Source organism: Gracilinanus agilis, chromosome 1 (assembly GCF_016433145.1).
Source record: "Gracilinanus agilis isolate LMUSP501 chromosome 1, AgileGrace, whole genome shotgun sequence".
In the NCBI taxonomy this organism is placed as follows: Eukaryota; Metazoa; Chordata; class Mammalia; order Didelphimorphia; family Didelphidae; genus Gracilinanus; species Gracilinanus agilis.
The window spans coordinates 699,815,271-699,838,198 of NC_058130.1; the positions used below are offsets into that span (position 1 = coordinate 699,815,271).

The 22,928-nt window shown below is 43.6% G+C and overlaps 1 protein-coding gene across 2 annotated transcripts in view; it reads left to right on the top strand.

Moving 5' to 3' along the window:
- Positions 1-22,928, top strand: part of ADGRB1 (adhesion G protein-coupled receptor B1) — an 83,197-nt gene that overhangs the window by 27,063 nt on the left and 33,206 nt on the right. For both annotated transcript variants that reach the window (XM_044658301.1, XM_044658303.1), the window contains exon 6: positions 10,049-10,134. In XM_044658301.1, the coding sequence (XP_044514236.1) occupies positions 10,049-10,134 (86 nt within the window). The remainder of the gene's footprint in view (positions 1-10,048; positions 10,135-22,928) is intronic.

The following is a 22,928-nucleotide window of genomic DNA, read 5'->3' on the forward strand; positions in this document are numbered from 1 at the left end:
CCCTTCCTGTTCTTCTGCCTTGGAATTGATGCTTATTACTGATTCTAAGACAAAAGGTGGGCAGCTAGGTGGCTTACTGGATAGAGATGGGACATCTAGGGTTCAAATGTGGCCTCAGATACTTCCTAGCTGTGTGACCCTGGACAAGTCACTTAAGCCCCTTTGTCTACCCCTTACCTCTTTTCCACCTTAGAACCAATAGAGAGTATTGATTCCAAGATGGAAGGTAAGGGCATTTTTTTAAAAAGCCCAAACAGAAAATTTTGTATTTGATCCTGGAGGTAATAGGGAGCCACCAAAGTTTATTGAAAGGAGTGAAGCATCTGACATGTGCTTCAGGGAATCATTTTGGCAATTGAGTGAAAGATGGATTGAGGAGGGGAGACACCTGAATCAGAAAGACCAACCAGCACACTAGTGCAGTAGCCCAGCGGTGAGGTGGAGAGAGGCTGCACCCGGGTGGTAGCCCTGTCAGAAGAGAGAAGGAGATGTGTGCTAGAAATGCTGTGAAGCTAGGAATGGCAAGGATTGGGGATTGCCACTTGGCACATTTGGGAGTTGGTGCTCCCTGAGGCCCCTTCCAGCTCTGAGAAGTCTTGCTTCAGTGGTCTGATAAAGCATCTCAGGAAGGAGAAGGGACCATCATGAGAAAATAGCATTCAATTTGTACAGATTCCTTTTTTGCACATCTGTCTGGAACAGAGCCTGCTGGGTGAATCACAGCCCCCTTGGATTTCCGCAGCCTCATTCCTCCTCAGCCTCCTCTAGCTCCATGCCTGCTGGCTGCAGTTCTTGATGGAGAATGTCCCAACTCTCCTACTATAGCTGTTACTGAGAGAAGGGCAGAGACAGAATCCTTTCTCAAGGTCAGGATCCCAAAGAAGAGAGGCAAAAATCAGATCATCCTCTGCCCTGGTCAAACCAAATATGGGGACCTGTGTCCAGATGTGTACAGACAGCCAGGTAGCATAGTGGGCAGAGTGCTAGACCTAGAGTCAGGAAGACTCATCTTTCTGAGTTCAAATCTAGTCTCAGAAACTTATGAGCTATGTGACCTGGGCAAGTCATTTAGCCTTATTTGCCTCGATTTCTTCATCTGTAAAATGAGCCAGAGAAGGAATGGCTAAACCATTCCAGGATCTTTGCCAAGAAAACCCCAAATGGAATTGTAAAGAGTCAGACATGGCTGAAAAACAAATGGCTAGATGTGGGTGCCATATTTTAGATAAAACTTAGATAAGAACTAAAAACCAGACCATGTAAAAATTTATTAAAGCAAATGAGAATGTTTTGCTTGGGAATTAAAAAAGACATAGGACATAAGTGAGTGTGCCAACTGTCTTGAAGCATCTTCAGAGTTATCATGGTAAAGGAGAGATTAAACTTGTATTTGGCCCTAGAGGGAAAGAACTGGAAACAGTGAGGGAAGGGGAGAGCAGGAGAATTTGGGAGGAGTCATTTGATCATGGACTTTGGCTGGAAGGACCCTCTGTGGCCATTGAATCCAGCCCCTCTAGTTTTTCAGATGAAGAAACTGAGGCACAGAGATCTGCTCAGGTTCCCCCAGCTAGTATCTGGGGTGGGATTTGAACCTGTCTTCCTGACTTGGAAATCCCACACACCCTTTATGACACCACATTGCCTCTACAGGAGGAAGAGTTCAGATGAGCATTTCTTAGCAATAAGAACTGCCTAACAATGATTGATTCTTGCTCATGAGGGGAAGAATTCCTCATCCTTGGAAGCAGAAACTGGGTGGGAGATAGCACCTTAGAGTGATTTCAAGTCCCAGGTCTGCTACTTATTAGTTTGGGGAATTGAGTAAATCAATTAGTCCTCTGAGACTTAGTTTCTTTATTTGCAAAGTGAAAGGACTAGACTCTAGTCTAAGATCCTTTCCAGCTTCCACATCTCTAATTCAAAGATTCTAGAGGGTTTTCTTATATTGGGTAAGAGTGGAGGCAGATAACCTCAGAGAGCCTTTCCCATGCTAAGATTCTAGTTGGACTGTGGGGCTCATATCCTTGAGTCATCACCCTCTCTCCAAATGCCTTCCTTTCTCAGACTGTCTCATCCTAGCTTCCTCATTCCTAGAAGGCACTGCAGGAAAATTCAAAGAGTGTGCCATGCATATTAATGACAGCCCTCTACTTTAGACTTCAGACATCCTGGGCCCTGGAGCACTTCCTTGGGAGCCGTGCCCCAAGGAGTTATTTTTACTTCCTTTTGACAAAGTTCTATGGGTGCATTCAGTGCCAGCCTTAGAAGGCAGGGTGGAGGGGATAGTAAAGGGGTAGATGCCAAGAGGGATCAGAAGAGAGAGAGAGCAGAGAGAGAGAATGGGGCTGGGAGGAAGAAGTGTTCTGTATAGGTCAGGACTAAAAGGTTTCATGCATTGGTCTGGGATCTGCATTCTGGGTCTCCATCCCTCCTGAGATTTACTGTGACCTTGGGGATGATGCCCTTTTCCCGACTCTCTCCCTTGTCAGAAAACAAATAGATATCCTAATATTAACCGAGTGCCCATGGCTAGGAGCCAGACTAAACATCCGGAACACGGGGCCATTGGGTACTAGAATCATAGCATTATGGAATAGAAAAAGGAAATAGATTCCTGGGCCCATAGATTTGCAGAGCTGTACGTTTATTGCAGCATAAAGTCACAGAACCAGAGAACCTTGAAAAACTCTAGAATCACCTACTTCTGGTACACTAGAGCCTTGAAGGAGTTCAGCACCTTTATTCCCTTCTTAAGACAACATGGATCAGAAGGAGATTTGATGGAACCTTCCCAGGATGGCAAGAATCATTTAGACACAGTCAAACAAAAGGACAAAGCTATTGGGGAAATGTGACCTGGGAGGAGGTCCACAATGGGAAGTGGGTTGGATTTAGTATCAGAGGACCTGAGTTCAAGTTCTGACTCTTCCACTTATTGTCTGCATGACCCTGGGTAAAGCCATATCCTCTCTGGGCCTACATTTCTCCATCTCTAATATGAAAAGGTTAGACTAGATGGCTTCTGAGGTTCCTATGGGCTCTAAATCTTCAAGCCAATTGTCATATTCTCAAAATTAATTTTTTCAATTAACAAGATTTATTTTTATCTCCCTCTTTCCTCCTATCCCCCTAGGAGTCAAGAAAAATACAAAACCTCATAACAAATATGCATAGTCAAGCAAAATATATTTATACATAGGTTCTGTCCAAAGATTTGGGTCTTATTCTACATATTTAGTATATCACCTCTAAGACAAGTTTGTTCAACAAGAAAGAATTAAGGGTCAAGGAGAGGGGGCAGCTGGGTGGCTCAGTGAATTGAGAGCCAGGCCTAGAGACTGGGTTCAAATCTGGCCTCAGACACTTCCTAGCTGTGTGACCCTGGGTAAGTCACTTAACCCCCATTGCCTAGCCCATATCTTTCTTCTTTCTTAGAACCCATACATGGTATTGATTCTAAGATGGAAGTTGAGGATCTAAAAAAAAAAAAAGATCAAGGAGTGACAGAAGGACCTCTGTTTAAGGAAGTTGCCAAGGTGGCAATCATATAATATATAATATTATATATAATATATAAGGTTACATATATTAATTTATATCATATATTATATTTATATATTGTATATAAATTAATTTATGTAACCTTATACTATAATAATAACATATTGTGATATATATAATAATAATAATCCTAGCTTGAAATTCTATAATGCTTAAGGTTTATAAAGCATTTTATTTCATTTGGTCCTCACAATACCACTAGGAGGTTAGTACTGTTATTATCCTCATTTTACAGGCGAGGAAATTGAGGCACAGAGAAATTAAGTGGCTTTCCCAAGCTAATAAGTGTCCAAAGCCAGATTTGTACCTAGATCTTCTGGACTCCATGGCCAGTGATCTTTGATACCCGGCTGCCTTGATATCCAGAGAACAGAAGAAAAAAGAAAAATGGACCTCTACCAACCACAGTGTGTGAGGGGAGAGAGAGGGAGAAATCAGGAGTCAGGAGTAACAGACTAGATACCAAAATAAAATGCTAGACTCATGCATGAGGGAGAGGCCAGAGTCTTCTTCCTTGGGGGTGTCCAACAAGACCACCAAGATCCCTTCTAGTTTGAACCTTATGATCAGGCAATGCCTGCTGATGTTCTCGAGGTCCTCTAGTTTGCAAGTCATCTCTCACCCATGATCTCATCTCTGTTTTTGTTGTTCCATTGGGTTCAACTCTATGGGCCCTCATGGTCTTTGTCCGTGGAGTTTTCTTGGCGGAGATAATGTGGATGGTTTGCCGTTTCCTTCTCCGGTGTGAGCTCATTTTACAGATGAGACCAAGAAGGCTTAGATGGCTTGTCCAAGGTCACACAGATCTTCCCAGCCCCAGCCCCAGGGCTCTGTCCACGGCATGACCCCTCTGTCTAATGATCGCTGACGTTCTGGAGGTCTTCTACGAGTTGCAAATCATTTCACCTACATTATCTCATTCGATGCCCACATCTCTGCAATTGATTCTTTTATTTATGTATTTATTTGGCCTAGACCTTTGATTTCACTGGCATAAGAGAGTGGAAGATAGACATTCATATGGTGCCTCCTCTGTGCCAGATACTATGTATGCTAAGGGATTTTTTACAAATATGATCTCATTTAAGCATCATAACAACCCTATGAAGTAGGAATTATTATTATCCCTATTTTGAGAAAATTGAGGCCAACGGGGCCTCAATTAACTTGCCCAGAATCCCAAGGCCAATGCTATTGGGCCTTTCATGCATTGCCTCTCAGATGCTATTATGATGCCCATTTCACAGATGAAGACACTGAGGTGCTTCGAGGTTAAACAAGTTGACCAGGCTCACTTAGGTCTCCTCGACTCTGAGTCTGGAATTCTTTTTTTTTTTTTTTTTTTTTAAGCCCTTACCTTCCATCTTGGAGTCAATATTAAGTATTGACTCCAAGGCAGAAGAGTGATAAGGGCTAGGCAATGGGGGTTAAGTGACTTGCCCAGGGTCACACAGCTGGGAAGTGTCTGAGGTCAGACTTGAACCCAGGACCTCCTGTCTCTAGGCCTGACTCTCAATCCACTGAGCTACCCAGCTGCCCCCCTCTGGGACTCTTAATGTGCTTTCTGTGATCCATGAACAGAGTGGTGTAGGACAGATTAGATATGGAGGACTGAATGAAATTATCTATAAATTTTTTTCCAATCTGAGCACTGAGGAAGTGTGGCATAATTAGGGAGGGGGGGGACCCTAGATATGAAATCAGAAGATTTAGAGTTTAATCTCAGTTCTGTTCCTTCTGACCTGTGTGACCTTAGAGAAATCATTTCCCTCTCCAGACTTCCTCTCCTGTTCAGTGTGGGAGTGGGACTAGCTGATATCTCAGGTCCTTTCCTTCTCCAAAATCCTGTGATCCTATGATCCTACCCTTCCGTGATGACCAAGCTCCAGTGTGTAGTGAGCTCCTCATCCTTCAGAGGGCTGCAGGGATTAGAGGCTCTTTCCAGGGCGAGACTATCCCTTATTTCATTCATTATGGGAGGTTGGCTTCCACGTCCCCACCCTGCTGCCCCTGGTGCAGAAATGGAGCCTGGAGGGACTTGGGGCAGGTGCAGAGAGTCAGTGTGAATGGACACAGGTGAAGCTATGGAATCCGTAGAAAATCCACCCGTGTTGTCCTCGGCAGACCTGACTCCCAGCGCCTACCTGGGCGGGTCATTAGAACTCTGGGATCTTAGTTCCCTCCATGCCTTGAGGTCCTCATGTGCCACGCCTAGCGCTTAGCTCTGCTATGAACCAGAGGAGGAGAAGAAAGAGACTTGCACCCTATCAATGGCGAGCTCAGAATTTAGCCCAGTGGATAGAGCTCTGGACCTGGAGTCAGGAAAACCTGAGTTCAAATCCTGGCCCAAAGACTCACTAGATGAAGCAAAATGGCTTCATTCCTCTTTGACTCAGTTTCCTCATCTGTAAAATGCTGATAAATAATAGTATTTGGGGTGGTTGTATGGATTAAATGAGATAACATTTGAAAACTGCTTTGTAAACCTTAAAGCACTATATAGGGGGCAGCTGGGCAGCTCAGTGGATTGAGAGCCAGGTCTAGAGACGGGAGGTCCTAGGTTCAAATCCGGCCTCAGACACTTCCCAGCTGTGTGACCCTGGGCAAGTCACTTGACCCCCATTGCCTAGCCCTTACCACTCTTCCACCAAGGAGCCAATACACAGAAGTTAAGGGTTAAAAATTTTTTTTTAAAAAGGCACTATATAAAGACCAACTAGCATTATTATTAATTAGCCTTATTAATTGGCTGGTGGTACAGTGGATAGAGCACTGATCCTGGGGTCAGGAAGAACTGAGTTCAAATCTTGCCTCAGACACTTAGTAGCTAGGTGACTGTGGCCAAGTCACTTACCCTCTGTCTTGCATGTCCCCTGCTTCTTTTGAGGATGAAGTCAGATAATATTTGTAATGCCCTGAGTATAGGAACTGACACATAGTAGGTACGATGTAAATGCTTATTAGGCTCAGTGGATACATTGCCCAGCCTGACGTCAGGCTCATCTTTGTGAGTTCAAATCCAGCCACAGATACTTATTTGCTTTGTGGCTCTGGGTAAATCGCTTCACCCTGTTTGCTTTTTCCTTCATCTGCAAAACGAGCTGGAGAATGAAATGGCAAACGGCTCGAGGATCTTTGCCAAGAAAATCCCAGATGGGGTCATGAAAAGTCTGACACTACTGAAATACAAACAAACAAAATGCGTATTCCCTCTGCTTCCCTTCTTCCACATTTACACCCCGCTTTACTGTGATGCCAAAAAAAAGACACATCACCTGAATTCGTACAGGCAGAGACCTCCCCGTTTCTCTGCTGCCCAGACCAACCAGTCCAATCCCCTTCCATTTACTGATGAGGAAAACAGGCCCCAGAGAGGAGGACTTGCCCACGGTCACACAGGTAGGAATTGGCAGCCATAGGATTCAAACCCAGGACTTCTGACTCCAGAGCCAGGGTTCTTTCTACGGTACCATGCTGTCTCCTACCTAGGGACTAATCCTTTTTGGTTGGGGAAAAGGGAAATCAGGGAAAGTTTCATGAAGGAGGTGTTACTGGAGCTGGTCCATGAAGAAAGAGAGAAGAACTTCAACAGATGGAAATTGGGGTGGAGTGGGTGGCCCTCCCAGGCCCCAGAGATGGCATGAGCAAAGGAGTCATTGTAAGAGGAACAGATTAGTCTATTTGGATTATAAAAAAGAACACCTGAAGGGCAATAGTGTGGGAGCCGCTCCCCCATCCTTCCCAACAAAGTTTTTCATTATCTCTTGAAGGCTTGTCTACATGCCTTAGCTTTAAGTCTCTTTGCTCCCCAACCCTGCCAAACTTCCTGTCAAAGAATTTTTCTGCCATAACTTTGCAACGGGGGGAATGGGCACTTTTGAAAAGAAGAAATATTTTTGTAAAGTGAATAATCGTCCTATAAATGTATCTTTTGGTAAGTGGGGGCATCCATATCTTTGGTTTGCTTAATATGGGGTCAACTTGGATTCCTGGGGCTGGCTGCTGGGACATCTTTTGCCTTCTTCCCCAAGATATTCAGATGGGAGTTTAGAGATTGTTTCCCAAGTCCTCTAATTTAGGAGGTGACACATACTGGAGAATACAATTCTAGGCAAAGGGTTTTTCAGTTTATCCATGGAATTCCTCACCTCTTGGAGAGGAGTACGGGAAGTAGAATTCAGGAGCCCTGGATTTAAGTTCCAATTGTGCCACCATCTTTCTTTTTGACCTTCCCCTCTATGGGTCTCAGTTTCCTTACCTTTAAATTGGGGCCTATAATAGCTGTCCCATCTTATCTACATTACAGCTCTGTTGGTAGGATCAAGAGCCCCCAGGGATGTAATTATTGGTGTACCCCAATATTGGTATTGGCTTCTAAACCAATGTCACATCAAAACATGCATCCTATCAATATCCTGAGAAAGATTAAATGACTCCACATTAAAGTGAGGAAACTGAAGTCTGAAGAGATGAAGATGACTTGCCCATTGTGCTAGAAAATGAGCATTGTAGGTACCCTGTTTCTGCCACTAGGCTAGAACCATGATTTGGGTCACAAAGGGAACCCCATTTCTGCATACTTGTTCCAGGTTCCCCTTTTCTTTTCCATGAGGGGGAAACCTGGAGTTATAGTGATAGCTGTAGAGTACAGCACACCAGGATCATCCCTCCAAATGGACAATGACTCTGGGAAGCAGGGGTCTGGAAAGCAGAGTCTCTCCTGCTAAGGAAGTCTCAAGGCTCATTTATACTTAATCCTCACCCTTATCCAGGTCACACGATAGACCAAAGCCTTACCCTTTCTTCATCTCCATCCCCAGCCATACTGCTTTTGGGGACATCTCTTCTCCTTCAAGGAAGCCCCCGAAAGACTTTTGTCCATTTAGCCAACCTATGAGTATTTATTGTGTGCCCATTTCTTTGACTCTACTATCCTACATGACTTAACTTGATAATGGATCAAGTCCCTAAAACAAGGGTTCTTAAATTTTTTTGTGAGTGATAAATCCCTTTAGTAGTCGAATGATGCCCATGGGCCCCTTCTCAGATAATGTTTTTGCATGCATTTTGCATTTATACATTGTATTTATTTATTTCTAAAACCCTTACCTTCGGTCCTAGTATCACTTCTAAGACAGAAGAGTGGCAAGGACTGGGCATTCTGGATTAAGTGACTTGGCCAGGGTTACACAGCTAGGCATTCATGCATTTTCTTTGTTTGTTTTTTTTAAACCCTTACCTTCTGTCTTGGAGCCAATAAAAGACAGAAGGTAAGGGTTTAAAATACATAGTATTTTAAAATACATAGAATACAATACATAGTATTGGCTCCAAGGCAGAAGAGTGGTAAGGGTAGGCAATGGAGGTCAAGTGACTTGCCCAGGGTCACGCAGCTGGGAAATGTCTGAGGTCAGATTTGAACCTAGGACCTTCCGTCTCTAGGCCTGGCTCTCAATCCACTGAGCTACTTAGCTGCTCCCCCATTCATGCATTTTCAATGCATAAAATACATAAGATTATAAAGAAAATCAATTATAGCCAAATTGTTATCCAACTATTAATAAAAACAAATTCACAGATCCCAGGTTGAGACTGGGATATCTCAGTCCCCTTATGGCTCTTGGGGATGCCCTGGCCTTTCACCATCCCTGCTACCCCCTAAATGTCCTCAGTGTCTTCAGACTCTCCTAAAGTGACCTCTAGTCCCTCAAACCTCCATGAACTGTCAAGGTCCTTCATACTTGTTAGGGAGGTACTAGAACCTTCTCCTTTTTTTCTCCAGGGATATCAGTAGGTCCCTTCTATCCCATAGGAAGTCTCAGGCCTTTAATGCTATCCCAGAAACACCTCAAGCTCCTCAACTCAGCCTGGGGGGGATTGAATGTCCTTCATATTGGCTGAATCACCTGAGCTCCTGACACCTCCTGAGGATGGGTAGAGTCTAGGTGCTTGTCCTTTTCCTCTCTCCCCCAGGGAGCTTTTTACAGCCCATAGGGATGCCACTGTTCTTCATCATCTCAGGAATTCCCCAACCCTTCTTAGGAATGCCATAAGTCCTTCCCACTCCCTAGGAATTCTCTGGGTCCCTTATACTTCTTAGGGAATCATCTGCTCCTCACATTTAAAATAATCCCGAGTTCCTCAGAGCCTTTAGGGATGTCCTACCCATACCTTGCCCCATTCCCCTGTTCCCCAGACTTCTTGCCAGCCAGAGTCTAAGGATGGGAACTTCAGGGAGCAGGTCTGTGTGTCCATCCCAGTTAACATTCTCTTATGCCATGCCAGGTCTAGTTGGTAGATGGCCTTGAGGTCTCAGGCTGAGGAATAAAGCAGAGAAGATGCCCCAGCAGCCAAATGGGGCTTGACACCATTCTTCCCTACCCCTACAGAAGCTGTACCCCCTCAGGGAGGGAGCAAGCAAAGGAGCTGCTTTCCTGCCAGCCCCCTTGGGCCCTGCCAACTCGTCTCTCATTTTCTGTGCCAACAGGTGAACATGGTCATCGGGATCTTGGTTTTTAACAAACTTGTGTCCAAAGACGGGATCACAGATAAAAAGCTGAAGGAACGGGCAGGGTAGGCGGCCTCATTCTTTCCTCTGAGAAGATTTTTTTTTAAGTGTTTTGTTTTGTTTTGGAACATCGAAACCATAAAAAAAAAAGAAAAAAGAAAAAAAAGACCTCCAAGTCCCTGAAGGCAATTTTGATTCATAACCAAGCAGCAAGATGGGATTCAGAGCCAGAGCAGCCCTTACGGAGGAGTGAGGGGGGCAGAGGGAAGAGACCCAGCTTGGTTCCTCCCCTGCATGGCGGGGAGTGGGCATAGAGGGGTGGCTGGGCTAAGCTGAGCTGGGCTCCCCGGAGCCCTACATCTCCATTTTTGTTTCCTCAGCCCATCAGTGAGGGTTTAGGAAACATTTAACATGTGCCCAGGAGAGCTATTGGCCAGCTTGAGTCCATCTGGCCTGTTTGGTGTCGGTGGAAAAAAATGCTGCCTCTGAAGTCAGGAGACCTGATTTGAGTCCCTGCTTTGATACAATTTACTTTCTAGGAGACCTTGAACAAGTCTCTCCTCTCTGGTCCTTGGTTTCCCTGTCTGTAAAATTAGGGAGGGGTTGGTTATAGAATCCTCCAGTTTCCATAGAGCCCCATCTGTCTGTGTTAACTCTATCAAGGGCTATATATATTTATAGATCCTGTAATTTCTCAGTGCCAATCAGCTCCCTTTACCTTCAGGGCAAGCCTAAAGGGTAGTACTTTTTCTCCAGCTTTATATAATTGGAGAAAGAGGCCCAGGCAGGAGCAGAGACTTGTCTGAAGTCACACAGAGAGTTACATGGCAGTCCGAGAAAGAGTCCTTTCTTGCTTGCTGATATAAGGAACTCTCCTGGGAAGGGAAGGGCTGGCGCCTTAGCTGGCTGGTTATGGATCTCATCTTGGTAAAACTTGACTCCCTACTCCCCAACCCTCAAGCTCCCTAGCCCCATCTCCGTTTCTTGGCGCCACTCTGTTTCTGTGTGTATGTCCGTCTGTCTGTCTGTCCAGGAAGGTCTCTAGCACTCTGCCTGTTAGGAGGTTTGCCACCCTTTGCCCACCCTCCCCTGCCCCAAAGAATCTCCCCCTTCCTTTATCCGTCTGACTCTCTTCTCCTCATTCCTCTTTGCCCTGCCTCCCCCCAAGCAATGGGCAACATCCTCCCACATCCATAGTTCCACTATCAGGTGGGTCACTCACTCAACCTCAGCTCTCTGCCTTTAGCCACCCACTGCTCACAGTTTTTGACCCTTGTTTCTCAGCTTTCTGGTGCCTACCTCAACTCCCTTCCCTGAGCCCCCAGTTCTCAGCACTAATCCCTTGGCTGTCTACTCCCTGTCCTCAGCCTTTAATCCTCAGTCCTATGCCCTCAGCCCTGTGCCCCCCAGCCCCTTGCTCTCTGCCCTCAGCTCTCCACCCCCTACCCTTAGCCTTTGATTCTTAGCCCTCAGATCTCAGGCCTTTGCTCACCCCAGTCCCAGAGCTGCCCTGAATGGCCCTACAGAGGAGGGGTGCTGGGTGACTAGGATGGAAGTCTGGGAATTCCCTCTGGGGGATGCCACCACAGTGGCACTGCCATCTCTGAGCCTGGTACTCATTCATGGATGCACACACACACAAATAAACAATAACAATACGAATAGCTGAGACATATATATCTGTTGTTATTATTCAGTCATTTCAATCATGGCTGACTCTTTATGACCCCCTTTGGGGTTTTCTTGGCAAAGATACTGGAGGGGTTTGCCATTTCCTTCTCCAGTTCATTTTATAAGACATACATACATACATACATACATACACAAATATGCATATATATTCCTATACACACATATATTGCACTTTAAGATTTGCAAAGGACTTTGCATATACTGTATTATCTTATTTGATGATAATCCACAAGATGGGTGCCAGGTAAGTACTCAAAGAGACACCAGGGCAAAAGGGAGTCCAGCTCCCAGTCTTTCTCCCTAATCTAGCCAACTCAATCCAATTCCACGAGCATTATTAAGCACCTACTCTATCCAACTCCCTTTGCTCACAGCTAGAAGAGAGGCAGTTAAGTAGGACACAGACTTGGCTGTCTACAAGAAGGGCATGATTGTGATAAGCCATAGCACAAGGAAGAGGGAATTAAGTACCAAGATGAGGCCCAGGTTATGATATTTTATAAGAAAATGTTTTAACTCTTAACCTTCTGGCTTAGAGTATAGGTTCCAAGCCAGAAGAACTGTAGGGGTAAGCGATTGGAGTTAAGAGACTTGCCCAGGGTTACATAGCTAAGAAGTGTCTGAGGCCAGATTTGAACCCAGGACCTCCTATTTCTAAGTCTGGCTCTATCCACTGAACCACCTAGATAACCCTGTTATAAGAAATTTGGGAAAGGGGAGATCAGCTGATAGAGTAGAAAGAGGACTAAGTGGGGGTGTCAGAAGACCTGAGTATAGAATTTCATCGATTCATGAAAGATGGTGGGAAATGCTTTAAGTGTGGAGAAAAGCAAATGTTAGCCTGATTTTTCAAAGAAGGAAGAGAAAGGACTCTGTTGTCCTTGGGATGGTGAAGTAGACTTAGATTCTTGGCAGAATTCTAGGCCATTTAATAAAAGGATGGTTAGTGAATTTCCAGAAAAGGAAGCAATCATCAATAAGAGCCACCATGACTGTATCCATCAGTCAGTCAATCAGCAAGCTTTTATTAAGTATCTGAAATGTGCCTGTATAGTGGATGAAGAGCTGTTGTTGGAGTCAGGAAGACCTTTCTTCTCATTGTGGCCACATACTGCCTAGAGGGCCTTAGGTGAGTCACTGAGCCTCACAATATCACGGGCAACTTTTTAGTCACTCAGAAGGGGATTTATTTACTTTAGTAAAGGAAGTTCCTCAGTAGATGCTCCCAACATTAACAGAACCCCCAGGTATGACTTTAAAATGTTTGTCAGCCAATGTGCCAGGTATGTGCCAGGCTTCAAAGACAGAAATGAAGCTGTCTTCTCAAGGAGTTAATGTTCTCATGGAGATAGCAACATATGCATAAAATTGTATTTAAAGTCAATATAAGGTAATATTTGGGAGGAGTGGAATATGGAAACACTAGCCACTGGGGGATCAGGAAAGGCCTCATGTAGAATATGGTACTTGAACCAAAATTTGAAGGAAACTAGGGGCAGCTAGGTCACATAGAGGATAGAGTGCTAGGCCAGGAATCAGGAGGACCTGTGTTCAAATTTGGCTTCGAACACTTCCTAGCTGTATGACCCCAAGCAAGTTGCTTAATCCTTATTGCCTACCCCTTGCCCCTCTTCTGTCTTAGAATTGATACTAAGTCAGAAAGTAAAGGTTAAAAAAAGTTTTTTTGAAGGAAACTAGAGATTCTAAAAGTCATAAAAGGAGAACATTCCAGGCATCAGGGGTGGTCCATATAAGGGGATAGAAGAGGAAATGTCATGTGGAAGGATCTGGCTATATGGGACAGCAATACCTGTATATTATATATAATTATATATGCTACATATTATATACATATATCTGTGTTTTAATTATCTATTTGTAGGCAGACATGCCATATTTATGACCAAGTTACTTAAGTCATGAAAAACACTTATAAGGGACTCTCCCAGTTTTACAGATAGGGAAACTGAGACCCAGAGAGATTATTTTATTTACCCACCTCACCACACTGATAGATTGGTATTATGGAAGCCATCAAGAGATCTTGATTCAAGTCTTGACTATGATATTCACTCATTATGTGATCTTGGGCAAATCTATTCCTTTTCTCTGTTCCTCAGTCTCCTCCTCTATAAAATGAAGGAAGAGATGATTTGTAATATCTCTTTGGATTCTGAAATCCTATGGAACTTTATCTAGACTGCATCCAAGTGTGATGGATCTTAATAGGATCAGAAATTGAGAGTTGAAAGGGACTGCAAAGGCTAACTAATTTAGCCCCATCATTTTACAGATATGGAAACTAAGACCCAGAGAGGTACCCATATCCACATAGATGGTAAGTAGCAAAAGCAGGTTCAAATTTATGTCCTCTGCTCCCAAATTCATTTATTTTAAAGAGGAGGAAGCTGAGAACTATTGAGGATGAAGTATCTTACTCAACATCTTACTCACAGGTAGTAAACAACAGAGCTAGCATTTGAATGCAGTTTTCCTGACTCCAAGTTCAGTGGTCTTTCCCTTATACCCCACTGCCTTCTCACTGTCCTTCCCAACTCAAAATTCTATGTTCTTGAGCCCTTCTAGGTAGTAAGGAATCATTACTGTATCCCAGAACAATCTTAGAGGAAGGAGAGAACCTCGACCATGCCACTGACTATATGAAACCTTAGGCAAATCACTTAACCTTTGAGTTTCAATTTCTTTGTCTGAAAAGTGGCACAGTCCTAGAAAAGATGATGGGCTAGTCATTTCCATTTTTACCAAAGCAATATGGTGCTCATGCCAAGATCCCAATAATATTTACAATTTCCCATCCATATCATACAAACAAAATCAGGTATAATTTCATACGATACACCAGTAATAAGTTAAAGGCTATTTCTTTGCAGACACACAAATGCACACACACACACTATAATCTTTCATACATGACAATTATAGAAGCAGCATAGTGTCTGGTGAAGACCACCTTCAACTTCCTGATTCTCCCCTATTTGAGTCTTAATAGCCTTATCTGTAAAATGGGGGTTAGAATATGTGAATTGTGGATCTCACAGGGTGGTCATGAGGAAATCAACCTTTGGCTGCATCACTGAACACTCTGACTTTGAGTTTCCTTCTTTGCTGAATAGAGAGCATCTTAGAAATATAAGACAACCTGCCTCGAGGAGGGTTGGGTTAGGGTGGTTTGAAGAAATCATTTCTTCAAAAAACTATGAAGATATGAGCCTTCGTTGTCATTGTTTACCAATGCTTAGCCCAGGGCTTTGAAAAGAGTATGAGTTCTGGAAATATCTATCAGATAAGCATAATTTTAATAACTAGCATTTGCAAAAGCACTTTACAAGTATTACATCATTTGATCCTTACAGCATCCTTGGGTTGAGGGGCATCAAAGAAATGATTTGCAACATCCCTTTGAACTCTGAAATCCTATGGACCTTTAGTCAGGCTTCATCCAAGTTGATGAATCTTAATGGAACCAGAAATTGAGAGCTGAAAGGGACTACAGAGGACATCTAGTTCAGTTATTCTTATCCCCATTTCACAGATAAGGAAACTGAGGCACACTGAGGACAAATGACATGCCTTGAAGAGTCATACAGCTAGTAATGTCTTGGGCTGAATTTGAACTCAGGCCCTTTCAACTGTAGGACCAAGATTCTATTATTTGTACCACCGAATGCCACCTCTAGCCATAAGCTGGGAGGCTCATCTTCACAAATATGTGTGTGTATACATATACACATATGTATATATCATAAGAACAGCACTAGTCAGCTAGCATAGGTCTAGAGGAGAGTGCCTAGCATGGTGAGGGCAGGTCAGACTGAGAATGGACTGAAGGAATTGGGAATGATTAACCTGGAAAAGAGAAAACTCGGGGACTAGGAGAAGGGGGTGGATCAGCAGGGAGAATGAGAGGGAAGACATATGAGCCATCTAAAAGCTAAATCTAAAAGCCAAAATCTAAAAGCACTGAAGCACTGTCATGTAGAAGAGGGATTTGCCCAGTTCTGCAGAGGCCCCCAAACTAAGGGCAAAGGGAAGAGAAGCTTTGTTAGCATAGAAGAAAAGACCCTCAGTGAGCAAAGGACGTGGGCTAAAATCTCATTTCTACACCTTACTTGCTGGATCACCTCAAATAAGTCACCTCATTTTTCTCATCTGTAAAACATAAAGTAGGGGCTCCATCCCTAAAGTTTCTAGGAGGCAGCTTGTAAAGTCTGTGATTAAGAGAGAACATGGGTCTTTCCCCTGAAAGTTAGAGCTGTCCAGCAATGGAATGAGCTGATCCCGGAGTGAACTTGCTATTATTACTTGAGCAGTTAAAGTGGAAATTATATTGCCTGTTTGGGAACATAGAGTCAAGGCATAGACTGTCAGAACATGGATGAACTTTAAGAGGGCAACCAGGCAAATCTCTTTAGAGCTGAGTAAACTGAGGTAGGTACAAAAGGGAAGGTGATTCACCCGAGATCATACACTGTCAGACAGAACCTGGTAAATGTTTAACAACTGGCTTTCCATAGGGAAAAAAAGTTCCATAAAACATACTTATTTAACCCTCATTTTTAACTCCTATTATTAACATTGTCTCCATCACTTTCTTAAGTCTAGACCAGAGGTGTCAGACCCAAATAGAAACAAGGACTACTAAATGTATCTAAGGATCCCTGCAGGCCACCTATTGAATAAGAAACTCACATAGTAACATTATCTGTGTCTTATTGTGGATTTATTTTTAATTTGGATAAATATTTCCCAATTATATTTTAATCTGGTTACGTTGTATTAGGGAGTGTGGCGGACTCTGTTGGTCATGCATTTAACACTTCTGGTCTAAATAATCAACAAAGCAATAAATCAAACCCTGATTTGTAGCATTTGCCTATTTCAGAGGTATAAATGCTCATACTGAAAATTTAGCAGTCCACTTTTGCTAACCGGTTTGAGCCAACTCCAGGGTTCCATTGAATAGAGAGCCTAGGTCTCACAACTTCTACTATAATGCTCATTCCACTGAGCTACCCTGTCTTTTGGAAAGGTAAGCCCTAAATCAAGAAGGATTGAATTCTTTTTTTTTAACTCTTACTTTCCATCTTAGAATCAATACTCTGTATTGGTTCCAAGGCAGAAGAGTGGTAAGAGCTGGGCAATCAGGGTTAAGTGACTTGCCCAGGGTCACACAGCTAGGCAGTGTCTGAAGCCAGATTTGAACATAGGACCTCCCATCTCCAGGTCTGGCTCTCAATCTACTGAGCCACCCAGATGCCCCTGCAAGATTGAGATTTAAGCCCCCTTCTAACTTGGGAGTTCTGAATCTGATTCAAATACACAAATAGACATCCCCTCAAAACTGACACAAGTGCATTATTGGTTATAGTTAGGCACATAATCCACCATGCATCTGTTCATGTGCCTCTTAGACCATCCATCAGTCCTACCATGTCTGTACTGAGCCCTGTGCTGCTAAATTCTGTTATGTGACTTGGAGGGAAGAAGTATGATTCTGGCCTTGGAGAGGTCAAGGTCTATAGGCATTTGAAAAAATATATACACACCTAAATATATACATACTCTAGCACTCAAGCATGTGTGAACATACGTAGATGCATAGACACAGAGCTCTAGACCCACTTTTCTCCTCTTCTGTATAAATACTGATACCCAGAATTAACATGGAAACACACAGACACTCAAACCCCCACCCCAGGTCTTGCCTCATAAACCTTTCTCTCATACTTTAAGACATAAAGATTTAAAAGTTAAATAAAAATCCCATAAGACCTCCCATTTGGATCCCCAAATAACCAGTGAGATCCAGGGGGGTCATGGAGTCTCCTCTAACACAACCCCAGACTCCCCAAGAATCAGCCTTCACTACACACTTCTCTCCCTTTCCTCCCAGCGCTGCTGCCAGTCAGGATTCAGTGATGAGAGCTGGGGTTCCAATATCATCCTTCCTTCCCAGAGCCTGCCTCAGAGCAGACCTGGGCCAGGGACTGGGCTGGGAGACACCCCACTACTCTGTGAACTTTGCCCTCTATTCTTTCTTCCCTCCTCCCTTCCCTTGTGCATCCTCCCTCCATCCCCTAGACCTTCCTTCCCTAATAATTTTGGGGTTCCTCCCCCTCTTTTACCCCTTTTCTTCCTTTGCCCCTATTTTTTTGTGTTCTGAGAACAAAAGGTATTTGGTTATGTTTCAGTCTTTGATTTCACTTCCAGTCAGATGGCAGTGCCCCTGTATGGTCTGGCTTTGAAATGTGCCAAGTGCGGAGTGGTTTCTGCGGCCCAAGAGACAGCGGCCACCACCAGTAATGCCATGTTAGTGCAGCCCCTTCCACCTCTTTGCACCCCTCATCTCCCTCACTTACCTCTCCCACTCTTATGGAGCCCCCACCTGCCCTTCCTGCCTCCTCTCCCCCAGCCTCCTGGAATTTTTTTCCTTCCTTCTTTCTTCCCTCCATATTTTGCCCTGGCTTTTCCTTTCTGTCCTCCTCCCCTTCAATCTTGGGTTTTCTCACCCTCTCTGATATGAGGGCAAGGAAAGTGGGCAAGGAAAATGCCTGGAGTCAGTCCACCTGAGACCAAGACCAAGGCTCATTCTGTAGTCAGAATATGTCATGTCCAGGGTTCAGTCTTTAGTTAGGGTCAAGATTCAGGTTTAAGGTTCAGTCTCTAGTTAGGAAGAGCTTCATGCGTGATCAGGCTTTTAGGGCTCAGCCTGCAGTCATGGTTAGGGTTCAGTCCATGCCAAAGTTTAACTCTTACGGTCTGTGGTCAGGTGCAGAGGTCAGCCTGTGACTGAGATCAGGGCTTGGTCCCTAGCCAGGGTCAGGGCTCAGCCTATGACCAAGATCAGGACTCAGTCTCTAGCCAGGGTCAAGGCTCAGCCTGTGACCCAGATCAGGGCTTGGTCCCTAGCCAGGGTCAAGATTCAAGACTGTGACCAAGGTTGGGGCTTGTTCTCTAGCCAAGGTCAGGGCTCAGCCTGTATCCAAGCTCCAGTCTCAGTCCATGAGCAAGCTAAGGTTCAATTTGGGGCTCAAGATTAAGGGATCAGTCTAGAGCAGTGATTTCCAAAGTGGGTGCCACCGCCCCCTGGTGGGTGCTGCAGCGATCCAGGGGAGCGGTGATGGCCACAGGTGCATTTATCTTTCCTATTAATTGCTATTAAAATGTTTTAAAAAATTAATTTCGAGGGGGCTAAGCAATATTTTTTCTGGAAAGGGGGCAGTAGGCCAAAAGAGTTTGGAACCACTGGTAGAGTCATAGAAGAGAATTCTAGGCTTCCTTCCAGCTCTAAAACCTCTGAGCCCAGGGCCCAAATAATAGTCCAGGCTGTGGCTCGAGATTAACTGGGATTGGACTCAAATGTGTAAAGCAAATATAAAATAATAATATACTCCCTTTCTTTAGCCTTGCAAACACATCAGATGAGGGACAAGCTGAAGGACTAGAAGCAGGACTGGGCCTGGCTTATACAGGAGGCCAGCCTGGCTGGACCAGGAGGAGGCCCATAGGAGTACTGGGAACACTGGAGATATTGGGCAAGAGAGTGGCAGTGGCCAAAGGATGCCTGAGAGAGAAACCAGAGAAAAAGAGTCAAGACTTGGAAAGTGAATCAGGTTAAGGATGGGGCACTCTATGGGAGACTCGAGGTAGATTGATTCAGGACTTGTCTAACGGCCCAACTCAAGTGGTCATTAAACAGCTCCTTTGGTCTTCCAGGAGAGAGAAATATTTACTGTCAGACAGCCCTGGCTAGGGCCTGAGATCCCCCGTTGCTTAATCTCTTTCTAATTCAGTTTGATCATTTACTACATGTCAGGTATAATGGGGAAGAGGAGTTGCAGTGAAGAAAAGGGAAGGGAAGAGAGACCTGTAATAATATGTGATCTTTATATGGCACTCTCCAATAATTATACAGTAGTACAATAATATAATTCTAGTATAAATAGGTAATACAATATAATAACATAAATAATGTAGTACTAATATAAATGTATAATACTGCAATGTAAATAACTTACTACTAATAATAGGACACAAGCTTGACTCCACTTGTTCCTCACAACAACTCTTTTAAGTAGGTAGTATATTATAATTAATTACAGGGGTCAGAAATGGGAAATGATCTGCCCAAGGCCACACAGCTGTCTGCTATTGATTCACTGCATGACTTTGGCCAAGTAATTTTCTTTCTCTGGGCCTCTATTCCCTTGCCTTGTAAAAGTGAATGAATAAAGAAATATTTAAAAGCACCTTACTATGTGCCAAAGCACCACACTAAGCTCTGGGGAATACAAAAAGAAAAGGTGAGACGGTTTCTCCTCTCAAGGAACTCACATTCTAACTGGGAAAAAATGACACATAAAAGAATGTTCCATTTCCAGGAAGACAGAAAGGCCTGGAAGTTCTGTAGCAGACATATGGCAAAGGTCTTTAGCTTATGTCATTTGTTTAAAGGACCATGCCAGGGACCTACAAGGAATATTGGTGGGATAGATGGTAAGGCCTAGAGGACTTGATTAAACAAGGATGATGCAGACAGTAAGGTCTTATGGAATGGAAGGAAAAGAGTTGGTGACTCCTATCAGGCACCCAGGTGATGGCAGCTTTCCTCTAGCCTCCTCCCTTTCCAGATGGGTCCTATGGCCAGCTGTGGCTAGGGAAAGGTTCTGGCCTCAATTTTTTTTTTAATTTATAAATGAAATTTCTTCTAGAAGATTGGAAAATGATCTCTACGGCTCTTTCCACTCTCAATCTGTGATCCCAGACTCCTAAAAACTAGATGATGTTTAGGTTCTTTCATGCGCTTTCTGAAGCTTCAGGATCCTCAACTTCTCGAGATACATCGAGGTGTTGCACATTTTCCCCTTCCAATTTATTCTTTGAATGACTGCACCATTGGCACTGATCTGGGAATCCAAGCTCTACAGATGAGGACAGTGAGGGTACAGAAGGCAAGTGACTTGCCTAAGACACCCAATTATTAACTGCAGAGCTAGGATTTGAACTAAGAACCTCCAGCTCCAAAGTCAGCCTATCTCCATTGCATGTTTGCCATCAGATTTCTGCGACTGAGTCTGGAGTTGTCAAAATGACAGTAATTTTTAGTCTCCAGGGTTGTGGCCATGACAAGAGCCTTAGCTAGTTCTTAAATATCTGATGAACATTGTGGCAGAACCCTTCCTAAAGGTTCTTAGCCCAAGATTAACTCACTGACAAGGTGAATTATAAAGGCACAAGACAATTAAGAGAATTGTTGGGTTTTTCCTAGTCCAGCGCTACTCCCACCACCATACCTATCATCACTATCATTATCACCATCATCACTGATGTTATCAAGATGTAAGGTAGAGAGTATACCAATATTATTACCCCCATTTCACAGAGAGAGAAACTGAATCTTAGAGAGTGGAAGAGACTGACCCAAGGTAATATAACCACAACTTTGAAAAGGCAACTTGGGGAAGAGGAAAGAACCCCAAACCCGAAATTAGGAAGGCTTGTATTTAAATCCTGCCCCTGAGACTTAATGATTCTATGATTGTTGAAAAATCATTTAATCTTTCAGCCTCGGTTTCCTGATTGATAAAATAAAGATAGTGATACTGATGGCACATATTTCACAGAGTTATTGTGAAACTCCAATAAAATAAAATCTTTGAGAAACTATATAAATGTTAACATGCCATATAAATGCCAAATGATATTAATAATTATTGGGCAGCTACTTGGGACAATAGAGAAAGGGCCAGGCCTAGAATCAGGAAGATTCAGGTTCAAACCTGGCCTCAGATACTTGCTAGATGTGTGATCTTGGGAAAGTCATTTAACCCTGTTTGCCTCAGTTTCCTCATATGTAAAATGAACTAAAGAAGGAAATGGCAAATCACTCCAGTATCTTTGCCAAGAAAATTCCGAAATGGAGTCACAAAAAGTCAAATTGACTGAAAAGACTGAACAATAACATTGTTATTAATTACAATATCATTATTGTTATGTAGCAGGCATAGGACTGAAACTCATGTCCTCTCACTCCAAAGTGTCCATTCATTTCACTAAACCTTGAGAGCTGCTTAGGAAACCTGGGAGGAAAAGGTTAGAAGAACTCAGGAGAGACTTACAATGAGAGATGAGGCCAATGGAAGAGAATCTAGATTTTATCTCATTATGTAGTTCTTTCTAAGCCATCCTAGAGTCATCATCTGTGAGAGAACTCAAGTGTCCTGCCTAGAAATTAGTCAGAAGCCGTAAACACTCATGCCAGGAGCTGGTGGTGTTTGGAGCAGGTGAGGGACAGGGCAGGGCATGGAACTATTGTCCTCAAGGCCACAATTCCCCTCTCTCTACTGCCTTCTTGTATTTATGGAGAGAAAAATGTCTTTCTGCCTATAAATTATGCCCTAAACCTGACCAAAGACCATGTCCTGATTTTGGTCATTGACTGAGCCCTAACTTTGGCCCCAGACTGAGGCCTGAGCCTGAGTTCTAACTCTATTTAAAGTCTGAGGCCTGACCCTCAGCACAGATTGAACTTGGACCCTGGCCCTAGATCAGGAGTTTACCATTTTTGTATCAAGGACTTGTTTAGCAGTCTAGTGAAGCCTGTGAACTTCTCCACTCCCCCCCCAATTTTAATAATTCAATCGATCATTAAACATTTATTAAGGATTTGCTATATGCTAGACACTGTTAAGTGTTGGAAATACCAAAAAAGAGGCAAATCCCCGATATCAAGAAGATTACAATCGAATGGAGGAAACATTGGAATCTAATTGAAAGGCATATTTCATGTCAATAAAGATTAATGAAAATCAAGATATAATTTTCCCCCATCCAAGAACATGGGATTCCTAAAATCTCTTCATAGATTCCTTGGGGGGCCTGTTTCTGAAATTCTGCCCTTAATTGAGCCCAAAGCTAGTCTACACACTGATCCCTGACCCTGGATCCATACTTCACTCTAGCCCTGCTCCATAGACTGAGGTCTAAACAAAATCAGAGTGAATATGGGCGGATGGTTCAACATATCGCACCTATCCAACTGGTAATATAGCTTAGAGCCCCTACCTCCCAATGTGGTTTAGGGTTCTGTACTTTATTCACAAAATCTGGCCTGTATTAGTGGGTCTCTCTGAATCCTAGGACCCCA